Source organism: Zonotrichia albicollis, chromosome 23 (genome assembly GCF_047830755.1).
Source record: "Zonotrichia albicollis isolate bZonAlb1 chromosome 23, bZonAlb1.hap1, whole genome shotgun sequence".
NCBI classification, from domain to species: Eukaryota; Metazoa; Chordata; class Aves; order Passeriformes; family Passerellidae; genus Zonotrichia; species Zonotrichia albicollis.
In genome coordinates this window covers 1,646,137-1,671,772 of record NC_133841.1, presented here as the reverse complement: position 1 = coordinate 1,671,772, position 25,636 = coordinate 1,646,137, and the positions used below count along the sequence as shown (strand labels likewise).

Genomic DNA, 25,636 nt, shown 5'->3' with positions numbered 1-25,636 from the left:
AATGGCCCCACCCGCCTCGGGCTGGCGTGACTGACATCACTGCCAGCCAATCGATCATCGATAAGGGCTCAAGATCCCGCCTCCAGCCACTGCGACCCCGGGTAGCCAATAAGATGTCGACAACGAGAGCGCCCGCCCTCTTAGGCGGGGCCAAGCGCAGCCGTAGGTTGTCCCAGCCAGAGCGCGAGCGTCCGTTTGGAGTGAAGGGTAAAACGACCAATAGAAAACCGAAACGGGCCGAGCGCACAGGCAGATTATCCAATAGGCAACCGGCGCTCTAAATGACAGTCAAGGCATCCAACCCGCGTGCAGTGGGCGGGGCTCCCCGCGTGGCTTCCGTTCCCGTTGTGTGAGAGGCCGAGTCCCGAACGGCCTCAGCGCCGCTGCCGCCGCCGGGTCTGGGCCGGGGCCGGGGGCCGAGCCGGGGCCTCCCCGTTCCCCCGGTGGCCGAGCCGCGCCTCCCCCGCCGCTCCGAGAGCCTAGCCGAGCCTTGCCCGCCTAGGGGGCCGTGCCGTGCCGTGCTTCCTCCGCTCCCCATCCCGGGGGCCGCGCTGAGCCTCCCCCCGGCCCGCCCCGCCTCCCCGCTCGCTCCAGCCGGGCCCCTCCGCTCGCTCCCCGGGCCCGGCCCGCGGCCCCCCCGGCCCAGCCATGTCGCTGCACGGGAAGCGGAAGGAGATCTACAAATATGAGGCGCCCTGGACCGTGTACGCCATGAACTGGAGCGTCCGGCCCGACAAGCGGTTCCGCCTGGCGCTGGGGAGCTTCGTGGAGGAGTACAACAACAAGGTGGGCAGCGGTGGGCGCAGGGGCTGGGGCGAACGGGGGCTGGCCCGCCTCGTCCCGGGGCTGGGTGGGCGGGGGGCAGCGGTACAGAACCATCGGGTGCCCCCCGAAGTGCGGGAGCTGCACCAGGGTCAGGCTGGTCTCCTTCTAGCGAGCCCTGGGTGCTGCTGCGTTTGGGATAACGCTGCTGCAGGCTTCTGGTGACCTCTGATCTTCGGTATTAACGATTGGGTTGGCTTCAGTCATATAAACACCGTGTGCTGTGAGTTCTCTGGGGTGTAAAGGGCTGGGAACTAAAGGCGTGAGTATGGGATGAGTGGGGATGCTGCTGCTGTAGAATAAAACAACATCCCCTGGCTTGGGCTTGTCTGGCTTTTTGGTCAGTGCAGAGGAAAGTTCATGGCCAGGATTGAGGTTTGTACATATAGATATAAAGAATTCACCTCAATCGGAGGAAGAACGTCTTTCCATGGAGGGTGGCAGAGCTGTGGAACAGGTTGGTCAAGCAGCTTGTGGAGTCTCCCTTTCTGGTTTCGTTCCAAAGCCACCTGGATGTGTTCCTGTGTTACCTGATCCAGGTTACTCTGCCTGGAAAAGGCGATTGGGCTGGATGAGCTGAGTTCCATTCCTACCGCTGTGATTCTGTGATGTACAGAGTGTCTGAGACTGTTGGAAATGTGCTGTTCTCGTTGTACTTTCTTGCTGTGGTGATAACTTTTTCATAAGTATATAAACCACTCTCAGTATTGATTCCTCAGTACTTTTCCCTGAGAACAAGGGTGTAATGAGGCATGAGATTGTATCTTCAGTGTTTCCCTGCAAAGTGTAAGTGAAGAATGTCACACTGGGAACAGAGACTGTGTTCATCTCTCAGAACACATGTGCACTCCCTTCTGAACAACCTTCAAGGTGCTGGTCTGGTATAATGAATTACATAGAAATAGAGATGAGAAGATGGATGAAGTTATAGAGCATTGTGAAATTTCTGAGAATTTGAAAGTTTGCCCATAGAGCTTGGTTTATACCATGTAGCTTTGTCAAGGTGTTTAATGGAGATTGGGGAAAGTGCTGTCAGAAAGTTGGGGTTAGGGCTCTGTGCAAGGGTGTGGTGACATCTCTTAGGGTGGTTGGATCCCTGCCCTCACAGCAGTCCTCAGTGTGGGCTTTGCTGAGCACCTTGTAGTGTCAGCCCTGTGTGAGAGTTGTGTCCTTCTCCTGGAGACCTGGAAATGCTCCTGGGGACAGGAAGGGCCTGAGCTTGAAAGCTTCCAATTTGTTCAAATACCAGCTTGGAAACATTTTTCTAGTCTGTACTCTGAGAAGGTAAAAGAGCAAATCTGCTCACCCTGTCAGCCATCACATTAATGGGCTCTGGGGCACAGACTGAAGCTGCTTGCCAAGACCTGTTTGAACCCCAGCGAGTTTTGTTTCAGCTTGTCCACCTTCACTGATCAAATCACTGCTACAAGAAGACAGATGCCCTGCTCTGGATGGAGGAATTCAATAATTTGAGGTGGTGTTTCCTTAACTTGGATTGGGAAACTGCAGTGAGCCACTCTAACCCTCATGGGTCAGTGTTACAATGGGAGGGAACAGTGTTCATTGCTCTTTAAAATGCTCCTGGCTGTGGCTTCGTGGATCAGGAGATATCTGTAGAAAACACCAGGAAAGGCTGATTTTTGGGATCTATCTGCAAGACAAAGGTGGAATCCAGTTTAGGAGAGAGCAGAGGTTGTGGTGTGCACAGCACTGGAGCAGACAGGTTCTGACCAGGTGCTGCCCACATCTCCACCTCCTCCCAAGCAGGGTTCAGGGCAGTTCTTCTGCCAGAACCTCATTTGTTCTGTGAGATCTAGCACTGCAAAGAAAAATTGATTGAATGCTGGAGATTAATTGGTGCAGTGACATCTTTCTGATTGTACATGACCCTAAAATAATAGTGAAATGTCATTTTGGGTAGTTAGTAATTAGATTAAAGTTTTGGGGGTTTTCAACCTACTGTGGACTTCACAGTTCCTCCAACCATATAAGAAAAAGAAGCTGTTACCAAATTCTGCATCATTTAGTTCTGATTGTGTAGTATCGAGTTGGAAATAGTGTTTTTTTAGAAGTTAAGGAATGCTGATTAAAGGTGATTCTTTACTGACATGCACTGTTGCAATTATGCTTTGTATTGATAAGTGCTTGGATTATAAAATGCTAAAATTAGATGTGGATTTTCCTATCTTGAAGTGTTGGAGCAACAAATAAATACTTAGCATTCCTAGTTACTGTCATGGCATAATCACAAAACTGGTTGAGACTGAACACAGTGATGTTCGTTTTCTCACTGGAATAACTCACAGGGAGGTGTAGGATGGTTCAAATTGTATCCAGCTACTTTCCCATGGGCATTCCTCAGTCTCAGCATTCTTCCTCACTTGCACAGGGGAGAGACAGGGCTCTGATATAATCAACATCCTAGAGAGAATCCCATGGTCCATCCCCTCGTGCTCAGCCTGCAGGAGAGGGTGAGTGGAGGGGTTCTGCAATCACTGTGTGTGCTGGAGTCCCCGAGAAGAGTCCCAGCTCTGAATTTGGAATTTGGAAGAGCAGAGCTTCTCAAGCAGAGCTGCTGCTCCAGCTCTGAGGGCTGGGCTGGCACCTGAGCTGCAGCAGCTCTGCTGGTGATAACACAATTTCTGTTCCCTAACCCAGCCTAAATATGTCAAATATCAGAGATATTGAATTGCTTCATCTTCAGGTCTGAGGAGGGGTTAAATGGGAATATGCAGTGCAGGAATATTTACATTAACACCAGTGAAAGGGGATATTTTGCTGTTTGAGATTTGCTTCTGGTGATCAGGATGTTGATTGCTTTGTGTAGGATTAATACACTCATGTTGAGTGGAAAACAGCATAAGCAAAGGAGAAATGATTAGAGGTCATTTGTCTTCTGATCTAACCTTGCCATAAGATTTTCTATCACCAAGGACAATTTGCTTCCTTTGTAAAATCTGCTTAGTACTTCTGATCCTAAAGGAGTTAGGAAGCTATTTGTCAATCACTTTGGAAGTCTGGGAGATTTTTGACTGATTTATACTAGGTTGTGAAGGATAGTAAGGAGTAGTTGTAATAAAGGCTGTATTTCAGTTTTTGGAAGCATAATTGGCTGCATCTTTTAGTCTTTGTTATGAGATGGAAAGGATGGAACTTCTCATTGAGGGGGGGAAAGGCTCTGCATTTAAGAAAATCTCTAAATGAGTTCATAAAACTGCCAATTAATTAGATTTTAAGATCAACGGAAGCATTTCTGTTTTGGGGGAAAAATATGATAAATTTCCCATCTAGCTGAAATGTGTAGTTGATTAGACAAATTGCTTATATATTTAGGATTTTTTTCAGATAAACATCTTAGGAAAAGTCCATTAAACTGCTATTCCCAGGAGGAAGCTGCTGTGTGGAAAGTAGTAGGAAATTCCAACTGTGAGCAGCTTACAAACTGATTGCAGTGAGTGGTCCCCATAACGTTTGTGTTTGAGCAGCATTTCACACAGTGGGACTTTCATCCTCTTTGGGTCCTGAGTCACTGCAGGTTTAACGAGTCCTTCCAGCACCTCTTGTTCTCTGCACACTTTCTGACATGTCAATATTTTTCTAATAACATCATGTCTGGGACTTCAGGCATTACTTCAGGTGCTGTCATGACCAGGCTGTGTGGAGATGGTTTCTTGTTTGCTCTGTTTTGCATCATTCTCACAATGGGGCAAGTTTAGCCCTTCCCCCTGACACATCATTGTGCAAAAATTCTAATTTGGAGTTCAGTTACCTAGAATCTCTCAGCAGACCTGCTTTCTTGCTTTGTTCACGCAAAACATTTAAATAATTATGTAACCATTTTAGCTCCCCAAGAAGTTTGAATTCTGTTTTACTTTCTTCCTCTCTGATGTGATTAATTTATGAGTTTTTCATGCACTTGTGACAGAATATTTTGAGTCATGTGGTGATGAAAAAGCTTGCCAGCTACCTGACATGATCCATCACAGTCTGCAAGGTTATGGCCAAGAATTCCATGATATGCACTTTAATTGTGCAAACTACAGCTTGTTTTGCTCTGAAGATGACATTGTCAGCACCAGTTCAGTTAAGGATGAATTGGAATAATGTTTGTGCAGTTTTAGTGTGTGATTTAAACTGGGTTTTGTGATGTGGAAAAGAGAAGGGTGGTCTTTAATCCTTCAGGATTGGATTTCAGTTCATTTGGGATCATCTCTTCAAATCAAAGCACTGTGATTATGGATATTCTCTTCACTTATATGCCCCAGCAGCACTTAATGATTTCTCATTTCATTGACATGATGATCCTTTTGTGTTGTCCTTGAGGTGACACAAAATGTCCTGAAACCCACTCAGTCTTAATGCTGTCATTAGAAATTAGTATTTTGATTAAAAGCTTTCTTTTAAATATGGTTTCTCCCAGGTGCAGCTTGTTGGTTTGGATGAAGAGAGCTCGGAATTCATTTGCAGGAACACCTTTGATCACCCCTACCCCACCACAAAGCTGATGTGGATCCCAGACACCAAGGGAGTCTACCCAGACCTGCTGGCCACCAGTGGTGACTACCTGCGAGTGTGGAGGGTGAGTGAACCCTCCCTAGGAAATGAACCACGAGCTGAATTCTGTTATATATTGGTCTCTTCTTCACTCCAGACAAGATTTTCTTGACTGCAATAATGTGACTGTTTGAGGACTAGAAGAGAAGCAGAATTATCATGGCAATTGCTGTTTTAATCAGCTTATTGAAAATGGAGCTGGTGGCTGTGTTTTGCAGAGCTTTAGGATGTAAAGCTGAGAGGAAAGAAACCTAGGATTAACTCCTAATGTTTTGTGCCAGGGGAACAAGTCAGGTGATGTTGCTTTTTAATTCAGATGTTTGATTTTCTCTAAAGGTGGGTGAAACTGAGACCCGGCTGGAGTGTTTGCTGAACAACAACAAGAACTCGGATTTCTGTGCTCCACTGACATCATTTGACTGGAATGAAGTGGATCCTTACCTGTTAGGTGAGACTGATAAAATGTTATGGTTTTGGCACACTTTCTAATTGAACCTGATGAAGTCTGGGCTGTAACTGCTGTTGTGTCACTGCATGTCCACTGGTTAATCTGATAATTAACCACAGACTGCTGCATCATAGAAACTGCTGTTGTTTTACTTTAAAAAAATTAAAACAATCATCTCATAGGGACTTTTTTTTTCACTGAAAGGTGCCCTGTTCAGTGCAGAATTATCACTCAGGTTGGACATGGGACATTGGGGGATTGGGAGTCTTGGCCTTCAGGGCTGGTGAGCTGTTGTTGCAGTTCTGAGTAAGGATGTCCATCAGCTCTGTGACTTATTTCTGGGTGTTCTGGAGTGAATTTGAAACTGTGCACTGAGCTGTGTGTTTTGTGAAGCCATTTCAGCAGCAGGAGGAGAGCCAAGAGTCCTTCATTCAGTTGGAGGAGGGGGCTGAACACTTAAGGTTTAATTATAGCCTACAGGAAAAATTGTGAATCCAGGATGACTGATGCAGAGGTTTGTTTCCCAGAAGAGAGCAGCCATTGATGTCAGGGGGGATTTGCCCAGAGATTAACAGTGATAATATGTCCTAGTAATTATTTACTACATTATTTGTTTTTTGTGTGTTACATGTCTCATCTCTTAAGAGCTTTAGTGCTAACCCCACCTTCAGCCCACATCAGCAATCAATTAATAATAACACGCCATCAAATCACTGATTGAATTTGGGGTTGGCACACAGCAGAGATGTACAGGATGGGAAAGCTGATCTCACAGTTGCATCAGGCTTTGGAATAGATTGAAGCAGACATGAGCTATTTACACTTTATTCCTGTGTGGAAGGCTATTTCTGCAGTTAAAAGGTTTGGGTCATTTAAATGCATGGAAGACTGCTGGCTGTTTGACATTCTTGATTTTAGTCCTGTGCTGTTCTCGTGACTGTTTTGATCTGTAGATGTTGGGGGATGTTACATTGACCCAGGAAGGGATTAAATAATTTGTGACAATATTAATTTTGCTAATAGAAGTGGTTTTGTTTCAGGTACCTCTAGTATTGACACAACCTGCACTATTTGGGGTCTGGAGACAGGACAGGTTCTGGGAAGAGTAAATTTGGTGTCTGGCCACGTGAAGACCCAGCTTATTGCACATGACAAAGAGGTGATGGGGGCTTTTGATTGTTTACATTGCATCTTCTAAAACCACTAGAAAAGGAACAGAACTTTTTTTTTTTTTCTTGAACAATTTAATTATTCAAAAAGATCGTTTATGTAGGTTTGTATACAGTTTTTCTGAAATTATATACAGGTTTGAGTACCTAAATACTGCTGGCTATGGAAACAATTATTTTAGTTATCATAGACTCTTGACTTAAGAACGTGCTTTTTTCTATTCTTAGCTAACCTTCTGATCAAATCTTTTACTATAATTTTACTATAATATATGTCATAAAATAATGATATATATTATTTTATTATATATAATATATATCATAATATATAATATAGTATAGTATAATATAATGTAATATAATATAGTATAATGTAATATAATATAATATGGTATAGTATAGTATAATATAGTATAGTATAATATAATATATATCACAATACATAATCTAATTTTTTTATTCTTTTACTATAATATATATCATAAAATAATAAATCAAACCTTCTGAAGCATAGAGTCAACATTCTCATCTTTTCCCTCATCCTAAGACCCCTGTGAACACCACCACAGTGCTGGGTGCTGTGCCGGGTGTCACCTGTGCCGTGCTGTGCCATGCCAGGTGTCAGCTGTGCCATGCTGTGCCGTGCCAGGTGTCACCTGTGCCAGTTGTCAGCTGTACTGTGCCGGGTGTCAGCTGTACTATACTGTACTGTGCCATGCCAGGTGTGAGCTGTGCCATGCCAGGTGTCACCTGTGCCATGCTGTGCCATGCCAGGTGTGAGCTGTGCCAGTTGTCAGATACTGTGCCGGGTGTCAGCTGTACTGTACTGTACTGTGCCATGCCAGATGTGAGATGTGCCATGCTGTGCCGTGCCAGGTGTCACCTGTGCCATGCTGTGCCGTGCCAGGTGTGAGCTGTGCCGTGCCAGGTGTGAGCTGTGCCATGCTGTGCCGTGCCAAGTGTCAGCTGTGCCATGCTGTGCCATGCCAGGTGTGAGCTGTGCCATGCCAGGTGTGAGCTGTGCCAGTTGTCAGATACTGTGCCGGGTGTCAGCTGTACTGTACTGTACTGTGCCATGCCAGGTGTGACCTGTGCCATGCCAGGTGTGAGCTGTGCCATGCTGTGCCATGCCAGGTGTGAGCTGTGCCAGTTGTCAGATACTGTGCCGGGTGTCAGCTGTACTGTACTGTACTGTGCCATGCCAGGTGTGGCCTGTGCCATGCCAGGTGTGAGCTGTGCCATGCTGTGCCATGCCAGGTGTGAGCTGTGCCATGCCAGGTGTGAGCTGTGCCAGGTGTGAGCTGTGCCGTGCCAGGTGTGAACTGTGCCATGCTGTGCCGTGCTAGGTATCAGCTGTGCCATGCTGTGCTGTGCCAGGTGTGAGCTGTGCCATGCTGTGCCGTGCCAGGTGTGAGCTGTGCCATGCTGTGCCGTGCCAGGTGTGAGCTGTGCCATGCTGTGCTGTGCCAGGTGTGAGCTGTGCCATGCTGTGCCCGCAGGTGTACGACATCGCCTTCAGCCGCGCGGGTGGCGGCAGGGACATGTTCGCCTCGGTGGGCGCCGATGGCTCGGTCAGGATGTTCGACCTGCGGCACCTGGAGCACAGCACCATCATCTACGAGGACCCCCAGCACCACCCGCTGCTGCGCCTCTGCTGGAACAAGCAGGACCCCAACTACCTGGCCACCATGGCCATGGATGGCATGGAGGTGAGGCAGCAGCTGGGGCAGTGGCTTGGTACTGATTTACACCCCGGGATTTATGGGAAGGGGGCAGCATCAATACCTGAAGTGTGATTAAGGAGCAGTTCTTAGTGCACTGAGCAGTTAAAGTGACTTTGGCATTATAAACTTGAGCTTTATGGCTTGTATGTATTTCAGCTCATTTTTAAGAGAAGTCTGTGAGCAGTTGGGCAATAATTTTCACCTGATATCTTTGAGTCACTTTGTTCTTTCCCAGTCCAGTTTTAGTTTGTTACCAAGGCTGCTTCAGGGAAGCACAGTTTGTTTGCCACTGTGGCCTAACTCACAAGACCCCTGTGAAGTCTGACTTCTTTTGAGACACATGGCACACTGACCAGCTGGAAGCTGTTCTTTAGGAGCAAGGCTTACTTGCCTACCACATCCTTTAGGAAAGAACCATCCTTATAGCCTGCCCTCAAGCTATTTTGTATTTGGAATAAATTAATTTTTTTAATGCAGTTTATTAATAGAGCTGTTTTTTTGGTTTTTTTTTTTCTGAAGGTTGTGATTCTAGATGTCAGAGTTCCCTGCACCCCTGTTGCCAGGTTAAACAACCACAGAGCATGTGTAAATGGAATTGCCTGGGCACCTCACTCTTCCTGCCACATCTGTACAGCAGGTAAGTGAGACCTAATCTTGGAGTCTTCTACTGCATTTGCAAAATCCTCTTCATCCTAAAGTATATGCAATTCTATGCCTGCCTTTTGCTAAAGAATACTTGCAATTTAGAAGCTCTTTATTAGGTGACTTTCCTAAAATGTTACAGAAATAGACTGTGCATCAGCTCTGGCTAAGCTCCTGTTATTTTAATGCTCCTTAGCTTTTTTGTAATGCAATTTTAAATGTTTTCTGCTGTTAGGAGTCCCACTGGTCACTCATTTATCAGCTCTGTCTTGGATAACGTGTAATGATCCAAGTTTATTTTGTTGGAGCATAATTGTGCTGTTGTATCTGGCTTGAATGTGGATCAGGACTGGAACAGCCATGTCTTTCCTGGCTCCTGAGGCTGTGGGGCTGTAGTGGGCACACGTGGAGATCCTGTCACACTGACTGTGCTTGCATTGTTGTCTGTGTGCAGCGGATGATCACCAGGCTCTCATCTGGGACATCCAGCAGATGCCTCGTGCCATCGAGGACCCCATCCTGGCCTACACAGCCGAGGGAGAGATCAACAATGTACAGTGGGCATCCACCCAGCCAGACTGGATAGCCATCTGCTACAACAACTGCCTGGAGATCCTCAGAGTCTAACTTTGCAGCTTGGTGCACACTGAGGCAGGGCTGTGTCCTTCCCCCTCCCCTCTAAAGTAAGAACACCACCAGTCAAGTGGCCAGTATCTGTTGTTGCTTTGCATCTGCTGTTACAAGAAACTGTTACAAGAATCGATGGCAGGGGTCTCCTGTCTCTCAAGACTCTAAAATGCAGAGACGTGCTGAGCCTCTTGGAACTTCTGGGTTCTGGTTTTCTTGTGAAATTCTTTTTTTTTCCCTCAGTAAAAGTTCTGTATATTTGTTTGTTGACTGTATTAATAAGCTTGCAGGCTTTTAAGTTGCTGCATATGTCCATGTGTTTGTCAGCCAGCTGAGGCAGCACATCCACCAGTTTAACAGATGCAGGTGCAAAACAAGGTGGGGGGAAAAAGACAATGATGTTAACGGCCACCTTGGCAGGAATCTTTATCATTCCTGTTGTTGCTGCCTCTAAACTGTTTAAACGTTTGTATGTTTTTTATATATTGGGCTAACTTTCTATTGAGTAAGGTTTTTCTCCCTAATTCTTACTTTTGATATGTGATCCACTTCCATATGTCCAAAGCAGGACCTGTTCATGGATACAAACCACAGTAACACTGCAGGCTCCCTGGCAGTAAAGGCCTGCCAGAATTAACTGTTGCCTTGGCTCCCTGTATCTGGTGACCTGGGCAGAATTTTCTGGTGCTGTGAAGTACAAGTACTTGTTGCACAATTTCTTTACACTTTTCTGATGCTCAAGGCAGTTGTTACTATGGTAGGTCTTATTTTTAAATTCTAACTGAGTTTGTGTGTATCCTGCAGTGGTGTTAGCAAACAGAGCAGTGATAGGTTGAGAATGAAGATCTGTGCATGACGTGAGCTCCCAGGAGGTAAACAATTCCTGAAAAAATGTATTTGTAATGGGCTTGGGATTGACACTTCCAACCAAATTATTTCCCCTTGGAAGACTTACCTTATCTAAATCAAAATAAAATGGTTTCACACTTTGTAGCTTGCTTGATTGGCAAATAATATGAGCAAGATTTTGTGGTTAGGCTGTACTTCAGAGGTAGTGTTTGGCTTGTGTTCCTGGGAGGTCTTGAAGGGAGCAAAAAAGCAATCTTGTTGTCAAGTGTATTTGCTTTATTCTGCCAGGTCTTGTTGAATGAACAAGACAAGTCAGAGGAGCTGTTTCTTTGAAAGAAGTTACTTCCTAATGTGATGCACAAAGGTGGATCTGGAAGGAAAGAAGCTGTGCCATTGAGGCCAAGGTTTGGCATTTGTCATCCTCCTGACTTTGGGGGATGTGCCAGAGGGCTTCTGTTTGGAATAGTGATCCCTCTACAATAATACTGTTCAATGAAAGCTGAGTGGATTAGGCAAGATAAAAATCCTTGTTGGAGTTTTACCATAACACAGGTCCTGTGCTGAAGGCTCTGCAGTTCTCTGATGAAGACATGACAGCCAGAGCTGCTCTGGAAGGGTGTGCAGCCCATTTTCGATGTAAATGTCAGAAACCATCAAAATTCTTTCCACCTAATGAGTATTCACCTGCAACTGGAGGCAGATTATAAATAGCAGGACACTGGCAAACTTGAATCTTGTCAGTTTATGCAGGAAAGGCAAGTTGGGAGAGCAGTTGCTGTGGAACACTGAAGCTGACACTGAGAACACTGTCAAAGACAGAACAGAATCTGCAAAGTTTTGGCATTCTGGACATAGAGAAATACTCTTCTGCAGGCTGCTTCTCACCGTGGAGCTCAGAAAAGCATTGCCTCAGGAATTTGATAGGAATTCATTAGGGGCAGCTGTATTCCATCACTCCTTTTGAGAGCAGAGAGCCAGGAGCTAACACTGTGCAAGCTGGTGTTTTGTCAGTGTGTTCAGTTGTGGGATTTCTGACAAAGCTTGATTTGACTTGAAGGTCAGTTTTTCTTATTAGCAGCACTAGTGAGAGTGGTGTGTTCCACAGACAGGCTTTAGCTGGATGGCAGAGCAGTGTTAGCCAAACTATCACTTTCTGCATTAGCACTTCATCTGAAACTGGAAAAAACTTCCATAGGATGAAGCAAAAATTGGGATTTTCTTATCAGGAGTGGCTAATAGCATTCACAGCTTTAGGAGTCATCTGAAATACATTCACAGGCTTGTCATGCTCTGTTTCATTACAAATGGCAGGCAAAAGGTGCTGTTACTGAGAGGGAACTACCTGCAATGTTAGTGCTTTCCATGTCCCCTTTTTGCTTCAGAGTTTATTCTGTACAGATGGCGTGAGTCAAAGATGAATGCTAAGATAATGTGAGGTTATATAAAGGAACTCGTGGTCTGAATAGCCAGGTAGATTCTGCTTCTGTTGGAAGTGAATCCTGTTAGGGACCTGAAGAGGATCCAGTGTCAGTTCTTGCATCCCTGAAATTGATGGAAGTCTGTTTGTGAAATTGTGTACTTACCCCAAATGCATCAAAGGCAAGTGAAGGAATCTTGGATTCTAAATAAAGCCTATATCCTGTTTTTTTTTAGCCAGTTGGGATACCTTCTGGATCTACAGCATATTGCTTTGGGCATAATCCATTGTCATTCTTCACAAGAAATTACATTTTAAATCACTAGAGACTGTTTTGGCACAGGGAAATAATACTTAAAATAACTTCAAAGATGTCCCTTGAAAGGTTAATGAGTGAAAAGACATGAAAATCCTCATGGGTGAGATGTTCTGTAGTGCAAATGGCACTTCTATATAGACAAGGAAGGGAAAGGCTTTGGTGCCCTTTTGCCAACAGCTGCTGTGACCCAGTGCCAGGGAGGGAATGCTGTGCTTGGTGTTTGTCTGCAGGATGAAACAAACCCTGACACTTGTGAATTGAAATACACAGATTATCACAATTCCCCTGTTTGACACTCGATTTTGTAGGGTGTAAACCCCCCATAATCATTATTTTTTCCCAAAGTTCATGAAAAGAAATACTTGGATATTCAATTTCTGTAATTTGGTGCTTACTGCTCAAGCAGAGGATGCAGAACAACTGCTTGCAAATACCTCATGTTTTTTGGGTAGAAAGTAACATTCAGGGAAGAGTAAACACAGGTGAAGTGAGCAAAGCAGAAAATCATGTGCTGCTGTTGGTACAGGCCAGCCTGATTCTGGGACAGAAATAATTCTGAGTTAGGAAGTTCTGTATCACTTCTCCAATTGATTCATTCAGGAGACTAAAGTATTGTTTGGTTATGTTCTGTTTAAACCAAGCTTTCCACAGATTCCTACTATTATGTGGGCAACCTGCTGGCTCTCAGCCAGAGGATGCTGATGATGTAAAATTTGTTAGGGAGGTGAAAACCAGCAGTTAACAAGTTGAATCTTGAATTAGTGTGCAGTGTGCCAACTCTGTGAACTGTCTAAATGGGGAGGGCTGTGGTAGCTTGCATCTGTGGGAATTGTACTTGTGTGTGCAGGGATTAAAAAGGCAAGGATTTGAGTGCTTTGACAATCTATTTAGAAAGAAAACACAGTGGTTTCAAATAATATGAAAGGAGACTGCTAAAACAGGTTGTTTCTTATGGAACCTTGAAATGTATTTAACGGGGGAGGCATTGCCTCTCATAAGTCAAAGTTAATGATCCTTTCAAAACTTAGCAGTAATTACTCTACTGAATGTTCTGGATAATAGTGAAAAGCTCTATTTTTGCCTCATGGTGCAATGAGAAGCTGCCTCAGTCTGTAAATCATAGCCTGCCAGGGACCAGGTGAGGGGAGGAATCTGATGTACAGAATTCACAGATGTTCTCATGCTTGTTGTCAATGGAAATAAGGAGCTGAGTGTGTCCATTTTGTTCCCTTGCAGATGGCACTTTAACAAGTATATTTTTGGTAAGATTAGGAGGAGAGTCATCTTTTCCTCAGCCCTTGTAGGGTAGGCATTTGTGTTGTGTAAAAAATGTTAAATAATGACTGTCACCAAAATCCTAAACTGGGGATGACCCTCACTTGTTTTTACTGAAAGCCAAAAATGTGAGCACTTGACAAGGCTGTAAATGTTAAACTGAAGTTTCATGTTGTGAGGCTGACACTGTCCTGTAAGGCCAACCCAAGGGATGTAGCACTGCTTGTCCCCCAGAGAGTCCTTTTTGTTCAGGAGCTTGGTGGTGTTTGGGAATCCTCTTTTTTACCATCAGAACACGATGGTGACAGCGCTGGCTTGGTTGTGCCTGGAGTCTTTGGATAACTTGAATTTTGTGAGAGAGAAACTGCAGCTGCTGCCTGGAAATCCACACAGCCTGAAACATTGCATTGACCAGCTGGTTAGTGGTGTTTTAACCCTTTCCAGACACACTGCAAAGAGTGGACAGCAGCACAGCCAAGCTCAGGGCTCAGCAGGCTGCACAGTTTCAGTCCCATCAAAGTACTGAAGGGCTGAGTTTTCCCATTGCTTTTTGCAGTAGCAAAGTGGTTCCACCACCTCAAATGCACAGTTATCCTGTCAGGTAACACAAATTCTCCCTAACATGTGTTTCCTGCCTTCTGCTCTCAGAGCAAGCCTGTCCCTGCTGTTCTGTGGGCATGGAAAGCAAAGAGCAGCTCTCTGTCAGCTCTGTCCCAGTTTCTCTTGATCTCTGCAGAGAATCCAGGGAATTAATTGTATGTGGCACTTAAAGAGCACTTTCTGATGCAGCTGTACTTCCCCTGCTTACCCAAGAAGAGTCAGAAATGTTTCATTCTTGAGGGTTTCGAGGAGAGTTTAAGATGCCCCTGACTTGGTTTGTTTTCTGGAAGGGATCTTCAGAACTTCCAATCAGCACCTTTCAGCAGCAGTAAAAGGAGCAGTAATTAGAAATGCAGCTAAATACCAATCACTGAAGGCTCATCTGGTGATTCATGGCAGACACCAGATGCAAAGAGAGTTGCTGCTGCCTGTTTCAGGTGACAAGTGTGTCTGCCAAGGACCTCAGTGGCCTTTTGTGCAGGCTCTGATACTTAGCATCAAGCAAGAATTTCCATAGTCCTAAATTATCTCAGTGGCTTCCATCAAGCTGGTTTCTTTATAGGAAATCTAACAAAATTAAGGGAAAAAAAAAGCTATTTCCTGACAAAATACTGTGGCCATGTGCAGCTGTAAACCCATGGTCCAGCTCCCATTCCTTGGAGTTTGTTTTCCATCTGCAACTCCAGCCCCTCTCAGTGCTGAGGGTGGGTCTGTGGGGTCTTAGCAAGGCAGAAAGGCAAAAACCAGAGCAGGACAGAGTCCCAGTGCAGCTGGAAAAAGGTATGTTGCTTTTTTTTTGACAACTTGGGAAATAGGAATTATGAAATTACTATTTAAAAAGAACCTTTTTTTTAACCCTTGGGTTGCTAGCAGTGTAAAATGTAATTTAAATCCATTGCGCCGAAGCATTTTTGTTACCAGTAGCTGAGTAGGAGATTCTACTTTTAGGTGTGTTTTCCCTTCTGCTCTTCCCATTCACAGTCCTGTTGTGGTAATTTCCTGAAGGTGTAATCTTTGTAGCATGATTGTACAAACATCCATATGAGATTCCTGACTTCTTGTTCTCACTTAGAGTATGTTAAAGCAATAGTAATTTTACTTCTGTCCTTTTCTCCACCTGCAACTTTGCTACTATTCTGTCCTAGAGGAGTCCCAGTATCCTGCTATTCAACAGACATATATTGTTGACATGGATAACTGCAGTGTCCCTATATTCCTTTATTTTTATGGAGAAAATATAAAAGGGTTTGTTACAATGGATTTTAACACCTGAGTCATGAAACCATGTTGTTGAAACTGTAAATTTTAAGGCAATTTTCTGAACTCGCTTGAAAGTGGAATGTTGCATCCTTTTATGCTATTTCCTGCTTCCTATGTAGTTTTATTCAGATTTTTTAACCTTCTTTCTAAGTTTCAGCCTCCTGTGTATTAGGTACAGTATTTTCTGCCTTTCATACTTTGTAATAAAAATGGAACATTTGTAGATTGACTGCAGTTCCCTGTGTGATGAGTGAAAACCTGGGGGGTTTCCCAGGTTCATTCCTTCTGTGTGGAGAAGAGGAGGCTGATTGCTTTGCCTTGCCTCTGCAGAGCTGCTGAAGTCTATTGATCCCTCATCCTACAAACACCCAAACAAACTTGATCATTCCAGCTACCCTTAAATTGCAACTTTCCCCAAATACATTATTAGGAACCCCAGCCACAACAGAACTCCAACAGCATGGTTAATGCAGCTGTACATTAAATATTTGCTTTCTTAAAAACCTGCTGCAGGGGTCTGTGTATCCCAGTGTTGTTTCTGCTCATGTTTTCCAACATTTGTTTGTTCCCTGCACAAAAAAAATGAGAATTATCTGCTGTGTGCTTTTGTTTTTAAGACGAGGGGAAGAGGGATTTTTTTTTTTTTAGAGTTTAAATAATTAGTCTCTGAGGGATTTTGAATATAGGCAAAGTGTAAACAAAGCAATTGGGCACTTCTGTAGCTTTAAGTCTCTCCTGGGCAGGGTGACCTCTCTTAAAGGGTTTTTTCCACTCTCAGCCACTGCTGTTGTGTCTGGAATTGGGGCCAAGAGGAGAACAGTGTGGCAGAGCTTGGACATTTGTACCTTGGGCCTTGGCAGGCAGGACTGATGACTTCCCTAAGTATTTAGATTCAATCTAGTTCAACTAAACCCTTGGATTTCTTTCTAATTCTTTGTGTACTGGCTTTGAAATAAAAGCTTATTGATGACCACAGTGGAAAGAGTTGCCTGCAAAGATGCTGCAGTGATTTTTAAGCTATATATGGACTTTATAGCAACTCCTGCTCAGAAAAAAAATACTTTCTTTCTAAGAATTGTTTGTCTTTCGCCCTAGAAATGCATTTGCATCCTCACAGATTATTTTTGTCCCTGGATTCGTGCTTTGGAATACTCCAGAGAAACTTCTCAGCTCCCACTAAAGTGGAAGGAGGCAGCTTGTGCAGATTGGAGCAGTGCAAAAAGGGGTGAACTGGTGGGTAATGGGTGAAGCAGGTTGCCTGTCAGTGTGGCAAAACAATAGGAATGTAGGTAGAAAAAAAGATGAGAGAGGGTTCTGCCTTTTGTAAATATTATGGACCAGCCCAACATCTGGCACAGCTGTTTTGCTCTGTGGCTGTGGGAGAGTCCCGGCTCTGAGACCAGCTGTAAATGAAAAACTAATCATCAATCAGTAAAAGGCTTGAAAATACTTGAAAGAAACCCTCTGTGGTAACACAATGCACAGCAATGGCTGTAGAGAAAAAGTGGCCTCTGAGATTATTCTGGGGCTGTGACTGGAAGAAGCATTTCATTTTGAGCTTTTTTATTTGTGCTGTTTTAGAAACAGCCCAGACTGTCAGCTCAGAGGAAGTAAGGATCTAACAGCATATCATATTTTTAACGTTCTTCCTCCCCTTCCTTCTCTAATTTTGCCATTCCAAAGGCAGAAGAGCTGCTGGTTTTTCAGCAGCTTCAGAGCCCCCTCTGCTGGAACGCTGCTGGCAGCCAGGCCCAGCCCTGGGCCACAGGACAGGTACAGGCGCCCACCTGCTCCTCCTGCTGGGAAAGGCTGCTGCAGGTGTGTTTTACAGGAGTTTCACAGGATTCACATCTCTGCTGGGGGAGAGATGCATTTAGGCCCATATTTATCCTGCCATGCTGTCCTAGAGTTGGGAAATGATGACAGTGTTCTGTTATTTTTGTTTTCAAAGCTGAGAGCGCCACAAGGAATTTTTAGGAGAGGCAGAACTGCCTGGGATTAATGAGATTACATCTGCTGAAGATAGTGCAGAACCTTTCATGCATCGTTTGAAGATCACATACCCCATCCCTGGCAATGTCAGGCCAGGCTGGATGGAGCTTGGAGCGCCCTGGGACAGTGAGAGGCGTCCCTGCCATGGCAGGGGTGGCATGGATGGGATTTAAATCCTTCCAACCCAAAGCATTCAAGGATTCTCCGGTTCTGTTTACAGGGTTTCTCCTCCTCACTCCCTGCTGTGGCTCTGGAATCCAAGATGTAGAATAAGGAAGGTTTGGCATGGGACAAGGCTCAGCCTGGAGCCTGCTCTGCTCCCCAGGAAGGATGTGTCTACCCAAACAAGAAGGGAAGCAGGAAGGAAAGAAGAAATAGTACATCTGATAGCAAGGAAAAGGGGCTCTTTGAGTCAGGTATGCTTCAGAAAATGGAAATACTACCACAATAGAAAATAAGATGATGGCATAGTGATTAAGACACTAGGAAAAGGTGCCAAGAGCTAAATCCCAAAGGTCTACTCCAGACTTCCTGTGTAACTTCTAACAAGCCACTGTCTCTCTGTGCAATGCCCTTAAGTCCCTAAAATAGGGATTACACTTCCTTTCCTTAGCTGATGCTGCGTGACAGCGTTAAAGAATTAAGCTCTATAAAGTTCCTTTCATACAAATGGGCTGACTGGAAACAGAGGAGCTCCTGGAGAGTCTCTGTGAATATCTTTACTGATGATTTTACGTTAAATGAATAAATTCAAGAATTAAGCCTGTTCTGCAGTTGCTGTTTACAGGAGTGAAGCTTCTCTGCTGGAAAGCTGCAGCTTTGGAAGGATGTGGACAATCAGGGTGGAAAACCATGGAAAATAAAATAAATAACCTGATCCTCATCAGGAACTGTAATGGCAGGGCAAGGAGAACTGGGTTCAGACTGATAGAAAGAAGGATTTGATGGGATATTTCCTCCCTGGCAGGGTGGGCAGGCCCTGGATCCCTGGCAGTGCCCAAAACCAGGCTGGCCAGGGTTTGGAGCAGCCTGGGACAGTGGAAAGTGTCCCTGCCATGGCAGGGGTGGCACTGGATGGGGTTTGAAGTCTCCTTCAACCCAAACCCTTCTGGGATTCTGTGATTCCAGCACAGCATTAAGTACACAGTAAAAGAAAGGAATTATTAATTTTTTCTCAAATTACACAAAAAAAGGGGCACTTATTTTGGTAGAAAGTTGGATTGCAGTTCAGGAAGGATTTACCAGCTTGTCAAGGAAAAAAAAAAAAGTGTGAGGGTCTGTAGTGGTCCAAAAAAAGTCCTGATGGCACTTGCATGTAGATAGTGATGTGAGAATGTCTGTAAAATGGGGAAACCACAAACCAAGAGATAAATCTGTTGGTTTACACATTAGGCTTGACAGGTGGGTGAAGTGATGAGCTGTTAAGGACAAATCATTCTATTTTCAATCTGGTAAGAGGTGCAGGGAAGCTTCAGTGGAACCCAGACACGCTGGGCAGTGGGAGAGGGGAAGAGTGAGCTCCACCAGGGTGGGTGTCCCTGCCATCTGCCAGGAGCTGCTGCCTCCTGTCACAAGCTGCCACTCGCTGCTCTAACATCTTCTGGACTCAGCAAAGCAAGTTTCTGCACAAAGGACATGAAATAATTTAGCAGGACAAGATAGGCAGAAATAGCAAATGGCGAGGTGATGATGGAGTGGAAATCAGGGCTGGTGCAGTGGGGAATTGATACTGAATTTCTGCCTCCCAGGGCATGGGGTGGGATCTTACCTCTCTTAGAAAAGGCTTTTTATAATGATCCTGGCACAAAGAGCAAGCATTAAAATCAAATTTGGTGATGAACCAAAGTGGGAGGCTTTAATAATATGAGGGAGCTGGAGTGTCTTGGAGATTGGATGACTGAAGTGTGAGAAATAGAGACGAGATTAAATGTAGCAGCAGAGAGTGCAAGGATGTGAATTTATGGACAAGGAGAAATCTGTGGAGTATTTTATTGGGAATTAGTGAGGAAAGGAAACTGAGATGTAGAGGTTGGTAAAGGATAGCGATAAGCCATCATGAAGCTGTGAAAAAGAATGTCAAAAAGTGGTTCCAAGATCGATAGTGATGCTGTCAAATGAGAGAGGAATTCAAATTGGAGCAGGGACAAAAAGCTACCAGCTTGATACCACAAACACAAGACTTGTATTAAGAAGGGGAAGTGGCTGGGTCTGTGGGTCCCTTTTCCTATTTCTGTGTCGACCTGGGATGACACTCTAAGAGCTTTTTATTACCTCAACAGTTAAAAAAATAAAAATAAAAATAAATTATGTGACAGATAATGTTGTCATGTTTTGACTAAGTCCCAAATTCCTCCTGATGGGTAGGTTGATTCCTGCACTTGTTCACACTTTTGAGCTATTTCCCTTTCCAGTCTAGTTTTCTTCTCCATGTGTCTTATCCGGGTTCCCTGACCCCTCTGACATTGCTGCCGTGCTGTTTGTGAGCAAAGCCACTCCCAGACCCTGGGCAGATGCAGAAGCAGCAGCTGGAACATCTGCTCCAGGTGGGGTTCCCAGCTGCAGGGCAGCCCTGGCCACCACGGGGAGTCAGGGCTGGGCTCCTCTTCAAAACAACAAACCCCTTCTGCTGTTCCTTTGGTGGAAAACACGCCATGGAAATGCCACCCTGCAGGTGCAATGGACACATGCTGGGAAAGAGCAGGCTGGGCGTTGTTTAAAAGGTATAATTTGATTTAAACACAAGGAGAATGAGATGCTCTTTAAGGTCCCTTCCAACCCAAAGTATTTCTGATTCAGTGGAATTCCTGGCTTAGACTGGGTGATGACAGTAGCACATGGTGGTGTGTGAACGGAGTTACCCAGCAGTTGCATCAGACATGCAATCATGCAATCTAGCACGATTTTTTAATTATAATTCATTAGGTCATTTGAAGGGGACATTTCTTCTCATACACCCTGTGGCTGGATTCCCGGAGGTGCTTTACTGCAGGTACAGCACGGGCAGAAGGACAAAATTCCATTTTTCCTTTTCTATTCTCTTTTCTGGACCCGGCCCCACTGCCTGCTGGGGGCGGGGGCGCGCCGACGTCAGTCATCCTGATTGATAGCATTAAGGGGGCGTGGTTTGATATGCCCCGCCTCCTGACGGGCGGGGGCGTGGCTCTGCCGCGGCGCAATGGGCCCCCGTGATTGACAGCCGGCTCCGCGGGAAGGCGGGGCTGGCGGAGCGGCTCCTCGCGCTCCCATTGGCCAGCCGCGCCGTCGGGTGTGCGCCCCGGCGGCGCCGATTGGCGGGCGGCGGCGGGTGCCGCTGTGATTGGCAGGAGGCGGCGGGTGCGCGGCGGCCGCCGAGCGGTTTGTTTTGCGGGCGGCGGCGGCGGGGCCGGCCCGCACGGACCGGGGGCACCGGGACGCACCGGCAGCGCCTGCGCCCTCCCGCCCCCGCCCGCCGCTCCCGGAGCGCGGCCGCCGGGAGGAGGAGGCGGCGGCGCGGGGCCTGGGAATGTGGCGGCGGCGGCGGCGGCTCTGAGCCCTCCCCCTCGGCCCGGCCGCCATGGAGCCGCGGCGGTGACAGCGCCGTCCCGCAGCGCCCGCCGTGAGCGGGGCCGCCGCCCGCAGACATGGGTGAGGAGCGGCGGAGAAGCCCCGGGAGCCGGGGCCGCGTCATGGGCCGGGGCCGCTGCGGGCGGGAAGGGGCGGCGGGGGCTCGGCCGGGCCCCGCTCCGGGCCGCTGTCGGTGCTGCGGGGCCGGCGCGGGCGGGCCCGGCAGCGGCAGCGCCGCGGGGAGCGGTGGATTTTCAAGGATTTGGTTAAAATGGTGACAATCGGTGTTTGCCGATACGTGCGGTGCCCCGGGCCGGTAGCGAACTTGGCCAGACGCGCCGGCGGGAGCAGCGGGCCGGGCTGAGCTCAAGGGGCTCCTCCAGCCTCCAGAAGTTGGCTCTGCTTGAGACGGGAGTTGCTGTGCTCAAGCTTAATCAGGGAGATTTCTATTATTAAATGTCGTTTGGGAGTCCATCAAAATAGATTGTCCTTTATGGAGCTCCCCCCGAGTTCTCGTTTGCCATTCTCAGCCCAGACAGCAACATGTAAAAACAAGCAAAGGAGTTGGAAGAACTCTTTTTCAAGAGGAAAACGTTGTTATGAGGAGCTGCCGTGACTGAATTGGATTGATTAATTCAAAATAATTTGGATTTGGACTGTATGTCCTGTATAAAGAACTGCTTATGGAGGGGGTCTTGTGCTTCCTAATTCTTTTTCAACTTAGAGGTGCTAGAATTAAACTTTTAATTGGTCTAAACCAGAACTTACTCGTACTTGCATATTGGCAAGGAAACTCCTGCTTTTCTAAGTCTGGAGTTTCATGGCTTCATGGGCTACAGCTTAAATGTTTCTTCCCCACAACCAAATTTGGGTTTCTGAGACTCTCCTTCATTTAGTCTGTGTACATAATTAACTTTTATACTTTAAATTCAAAAAGCATTGCAAATGTTGTTCTACAACTACTTCAGTATCTCTTTACTCTGTTTTGATTTGGTAAATACAACAAATTCATGCAAAACCCTCGCTAGATTTCTCTGCTACAAAGAGGAATAGTGTAATCCACTCTGTTTGGAGCAGCAGGGTGCTTCATAAACTTAAAATGGTTTAGAAGTAGGAACTTGCATTTCCATGAAAACGTTTTCCAATAGCAGTTGGACCTGTGTTTGTAAACATGTGAGCACAGAATGAAAAAATACAATTTCATGGACCACTCCACCATAGCATTGCGCGTACCATGGCGCAGCTGCAAGCAGATTTTCCCTTTGCAATGGGCAAAACCTGAATTCATTCAGCAGCTGTGACCAAATAATCTGATTAATGGTGGATGATGGGCTGTACACGATGCTCTGCCTCTCTTTGATGTGGTGTTTGACCCACCTGAGGGATGTGTGCAGTGTTGGGACTCAGCGGTGCAGCCGGCGCTCACCTGAGCGGGTTTTGGACGATCCCTGAGGGTTTTTTACCTCCTTGGCAGGCTGGGGAGCCCCGAGGTGTGCAGGGCTGCCTGTGGGGAGCAGGCCCTGCTCCTGCAGCCTTCCCCTCCGCCGGCTTTTCCTGCCTGTGTCACTTCCTTCCCTTGGCTCACACGCACCGAGGGAGCGGGGCTGAGCCTGCAGGTTAGCACCGGCTCAAATCCCAAATCCCGGACTTTTCCTTTAACCTGTGAGTGAGAACGGGGACCCTGAATATATCCCGCAGTGATAAGCCTCATAGAGAGCTCTGATTTTTCCTCTCACTCTACAAACCGGGTTGTTAGTGATTTCCTAAAGCTTGCACACAGCAGCGTTTTGGTACCACTAAAACTGCCCACAGCAAATTACTCAAAATGAAACATTTCAAGGCTTTTTTGGGACCTCTAACATGGACACAATTTGTGTAAAATTTCCTCATTGCCCCCATATCTGCCAATCACTTACCCAAAGCAGCTTTGCTGTTGTGGTGGTGGATAGCAAACACACAGATGTGTTCACTTCTTTCTCTTTTCCATGATATGGGATCATGTGTCCCACTGTGACACCATCTAAAACATGATCCTGGACTAGGGAGGTTCACAGACATATGCAGATACTTCTGCTGTTCTAACTTTGTGATTTTTATTTTTTTTTTTGTTCTTTTTCTAAACTGTTTCCATTTCCGACTTGTTCAGACCTGTGTAACAAACCAGGGATTGGCTGAAGTAAATGCTTTGTGGGGAGGAACAACTTTCTCTGTGAGCAGCAGTTCGCTTTTATCGAAGTTATAAAAATCCTTGAGTGTAGTTTTTAAAACATGAAAAGCATTTCCTGGACAACATCTTTCCCGCACAAAGCAGAGCTGTGTTTCCCAGACCTACTGGAGACCAGGCAAAACAGGGTCTCTCAGTGCTCCAAAAATTGCTTCATTTTCATTTGTAGCAGCTTCTGCATTGTGCAGTTAATGTAAGGCTGCTCCTCGTGCTTCTCCAAGTCAGTCTATGGAAATGCTGTGTTGGGATGGAACTAAAGAATATTCATGCTTCTCAGCATTAAATCCATCACACTGCTGTCCTCACCAGATGCACTTCTTCCTGTGCAAGCTCAGATCAGTATTTGACTTTATTTTATCCTTTTACGAGATAAATACTCTGTCATGTCCTACCTCATCAGCATAGGGATGGATTACAGGATGTATGGTTCAGTAGTAGGGAACCAACAGCTCAGTGTAAGAGTATTAAAAATGTATAATAAGATTTAAACTCAGCTGAAGTTGTTCCATCCCCTTTGTTAGAACATTGAGTGTTCCCATTTTATGAAGATAAATAATATTCTGGTGTTAGAATGACTGCAGTGAGATAGATACAGAGCTTGCAGGGGTTTGTAGAATATCTGAGTTGGGAGGGACCCACAGGGATGGTGGAATCCAGCTCCTGGTCCTGCTCAGGACACCCCAGCAATCCCACCCTGAGCTCTGGTGTTTGCCAGATGCTGCTCTTCAGAGTTTGTGTTGTCAGTTCACAAATTGCCTCAGCTAATAAATGAATTCCCTTCACAGCCAGGCTGCAATCTGTAATAGAGAGCACACAGTTGGCTGGATGTGTCCTCTGTGCCACCAGCAAGTGACTGCTGACTCCACACAGCCTGGAACCTGGGCTAGAACACCTGCAGCCAACCATTGATCTGTGTTTTCCAGTGATGATGCTGTTTGGAGCAGAATTCTTACTCTCAGACCTGTTCTTTGATGGATTTGATTTCTTGTCATCAGCCCTCAGCTATAAACTGCTTTCATAGCTCGTTTGCTTCTTGCCCAAAGGAACTCTGCCAAGACAAGCTCTTCTTCATCCTCCTGGTATCTGGCCAAACCCAAACTGCACTGTAGTGGAAAACTTGTATCCCAGCTCTTCCCTGAGTGTTTTGGGTGGTAGGAACATCAGGGATGTTCCAGCCCATAGGATGTAGTGTTTTGTTGTGCACAGTTTCAGCCTTTGTCTGCCAGGTGACTCCAAGGCTGTTCTTAATACCATCAAATACCAGTAAATTGGAGACACTCCAGTTAAGGTAAAAGGTTAAATGTTCAACTGTAAAGTTGGAAACTTAAAAAAAAAAAAAAAGGAAAAAGTTGTGCCATTGCCTACCTGGAACTTTAGCTTCATTCACAGCTGTTTCTTCCCATTTTCATCCCACAAGGGGTTACTTAGTGCTGAGATAGATCCCAGCACTTATTTCCTTTGGCTGATGTGCTTCTCAAAAAGCAGCCTCTTGCTTTGGTTGTGTTACTTACACCACTTGCTTCTTTTACATGCAGTTGGAATGTCAAGGAGTGCTCTCCCTTCTCCACTGCCACAATGTGGTTATTGTCTCATTTGGCTTGTCTTGGACAGCAGAGATTTGCTGGGTTTTGATTTGGATTTTTTTATATTCTCTGCTCTGCATTCCTTTTTTAAGATTTTTTTTTTTTCTGTAATTAACACCTTCTGCAGATGCATTGGGAGATTTCTTTTCCTTCTATTTTACAATCTGGTCTAGGCTTGATGTTTCTGGTGTAACACTGTGGAGTGCACAGTGGATGTATCTCAGATGTTGGGTGCTCTCAGGAGCAAGTTAGGACTTGGTTCCAGTGCCTGAAGAGAGCCTGCAAGAAAAATGGAGAGAGACTTTACAAGTGAACAGGATACAGGGAATGGCTTCCACTGCCAGGGGACAGGGATGGATGGGATGTTGGGAAGAAATTCCTCCCTCTGAGGGTGAGGATGCCCCTGGATCCCAAGGCCAGGCTGGACAGGCTTCGGAGCAGTCTGGGACAATGGAAGGTGTCCCTGCCATGGCAAGGGTGGCACTGGATGGGCTTTGAAATCTCCTTCAACCCAAACCATTTTGGGATCCTGTGAAAACTAAAGCAGACCTGGGCAGAAACTATTGGTTTTAGCAGAGATAATCCTAG

General features: G+C 45.8%; 2 protein-coding genes across 4 annotated transcripts in view; both read left to right on the top strand.

The window, feature by feature from the left end:
- The first annotated feature begins 313 nt into the window (after window positions 1–313).
- Window positions 314–15,935, top strand: DCAF7 (DDB1 and CUL4 associated factor 7). The gene is made up of 7 exons (XM_074557952.1): window positions 314–786; window positions 5,243–5,401; window positions 5,713–5,824; window positions 6,865–6,983; window positions 8,493–8,702; window positions 9,237–9,354; window positions 9,814–15,935. Exons 1-7 carry the CDS (start codon window positions 649–651, stop codon window positions 9,984–9,986), a joined length of 1,029 nt encoding a protein of 342 aa, XP_074414053.1. The 5' UTR covers window positions 314–648; the 3' UTR covers window positions 9,987–15,935.
- A 5,068-nt stretch (window positions 15,936–21,003) lies between these two features.
- The window catches only part of MAP3K3 (mitogen-activated protein kinase kinase kinase 3), a 37,390-nt gene continuing 32,757 nt past the window's right edge, over window positions 21,004–25,636 (top strand). For 2 of the 3 annotated variants that reach the window (XM_074557714.1, XM_074557713.1), the window contains exon 1: window positions 21,004–21,322. In XM_074557714.1, the coding sequence (XP_074413815.1) occupies window positions 21,319–21,322 (4 nt within the window). In that variant the 5' untranslated portion in view covers window positions 21,004–21,318. The remainder of the gene's footprint in view (window positions 21,323–25,636) is intronic. The other variant, XM_074557715.1, reaches the window with a different exon arrangement.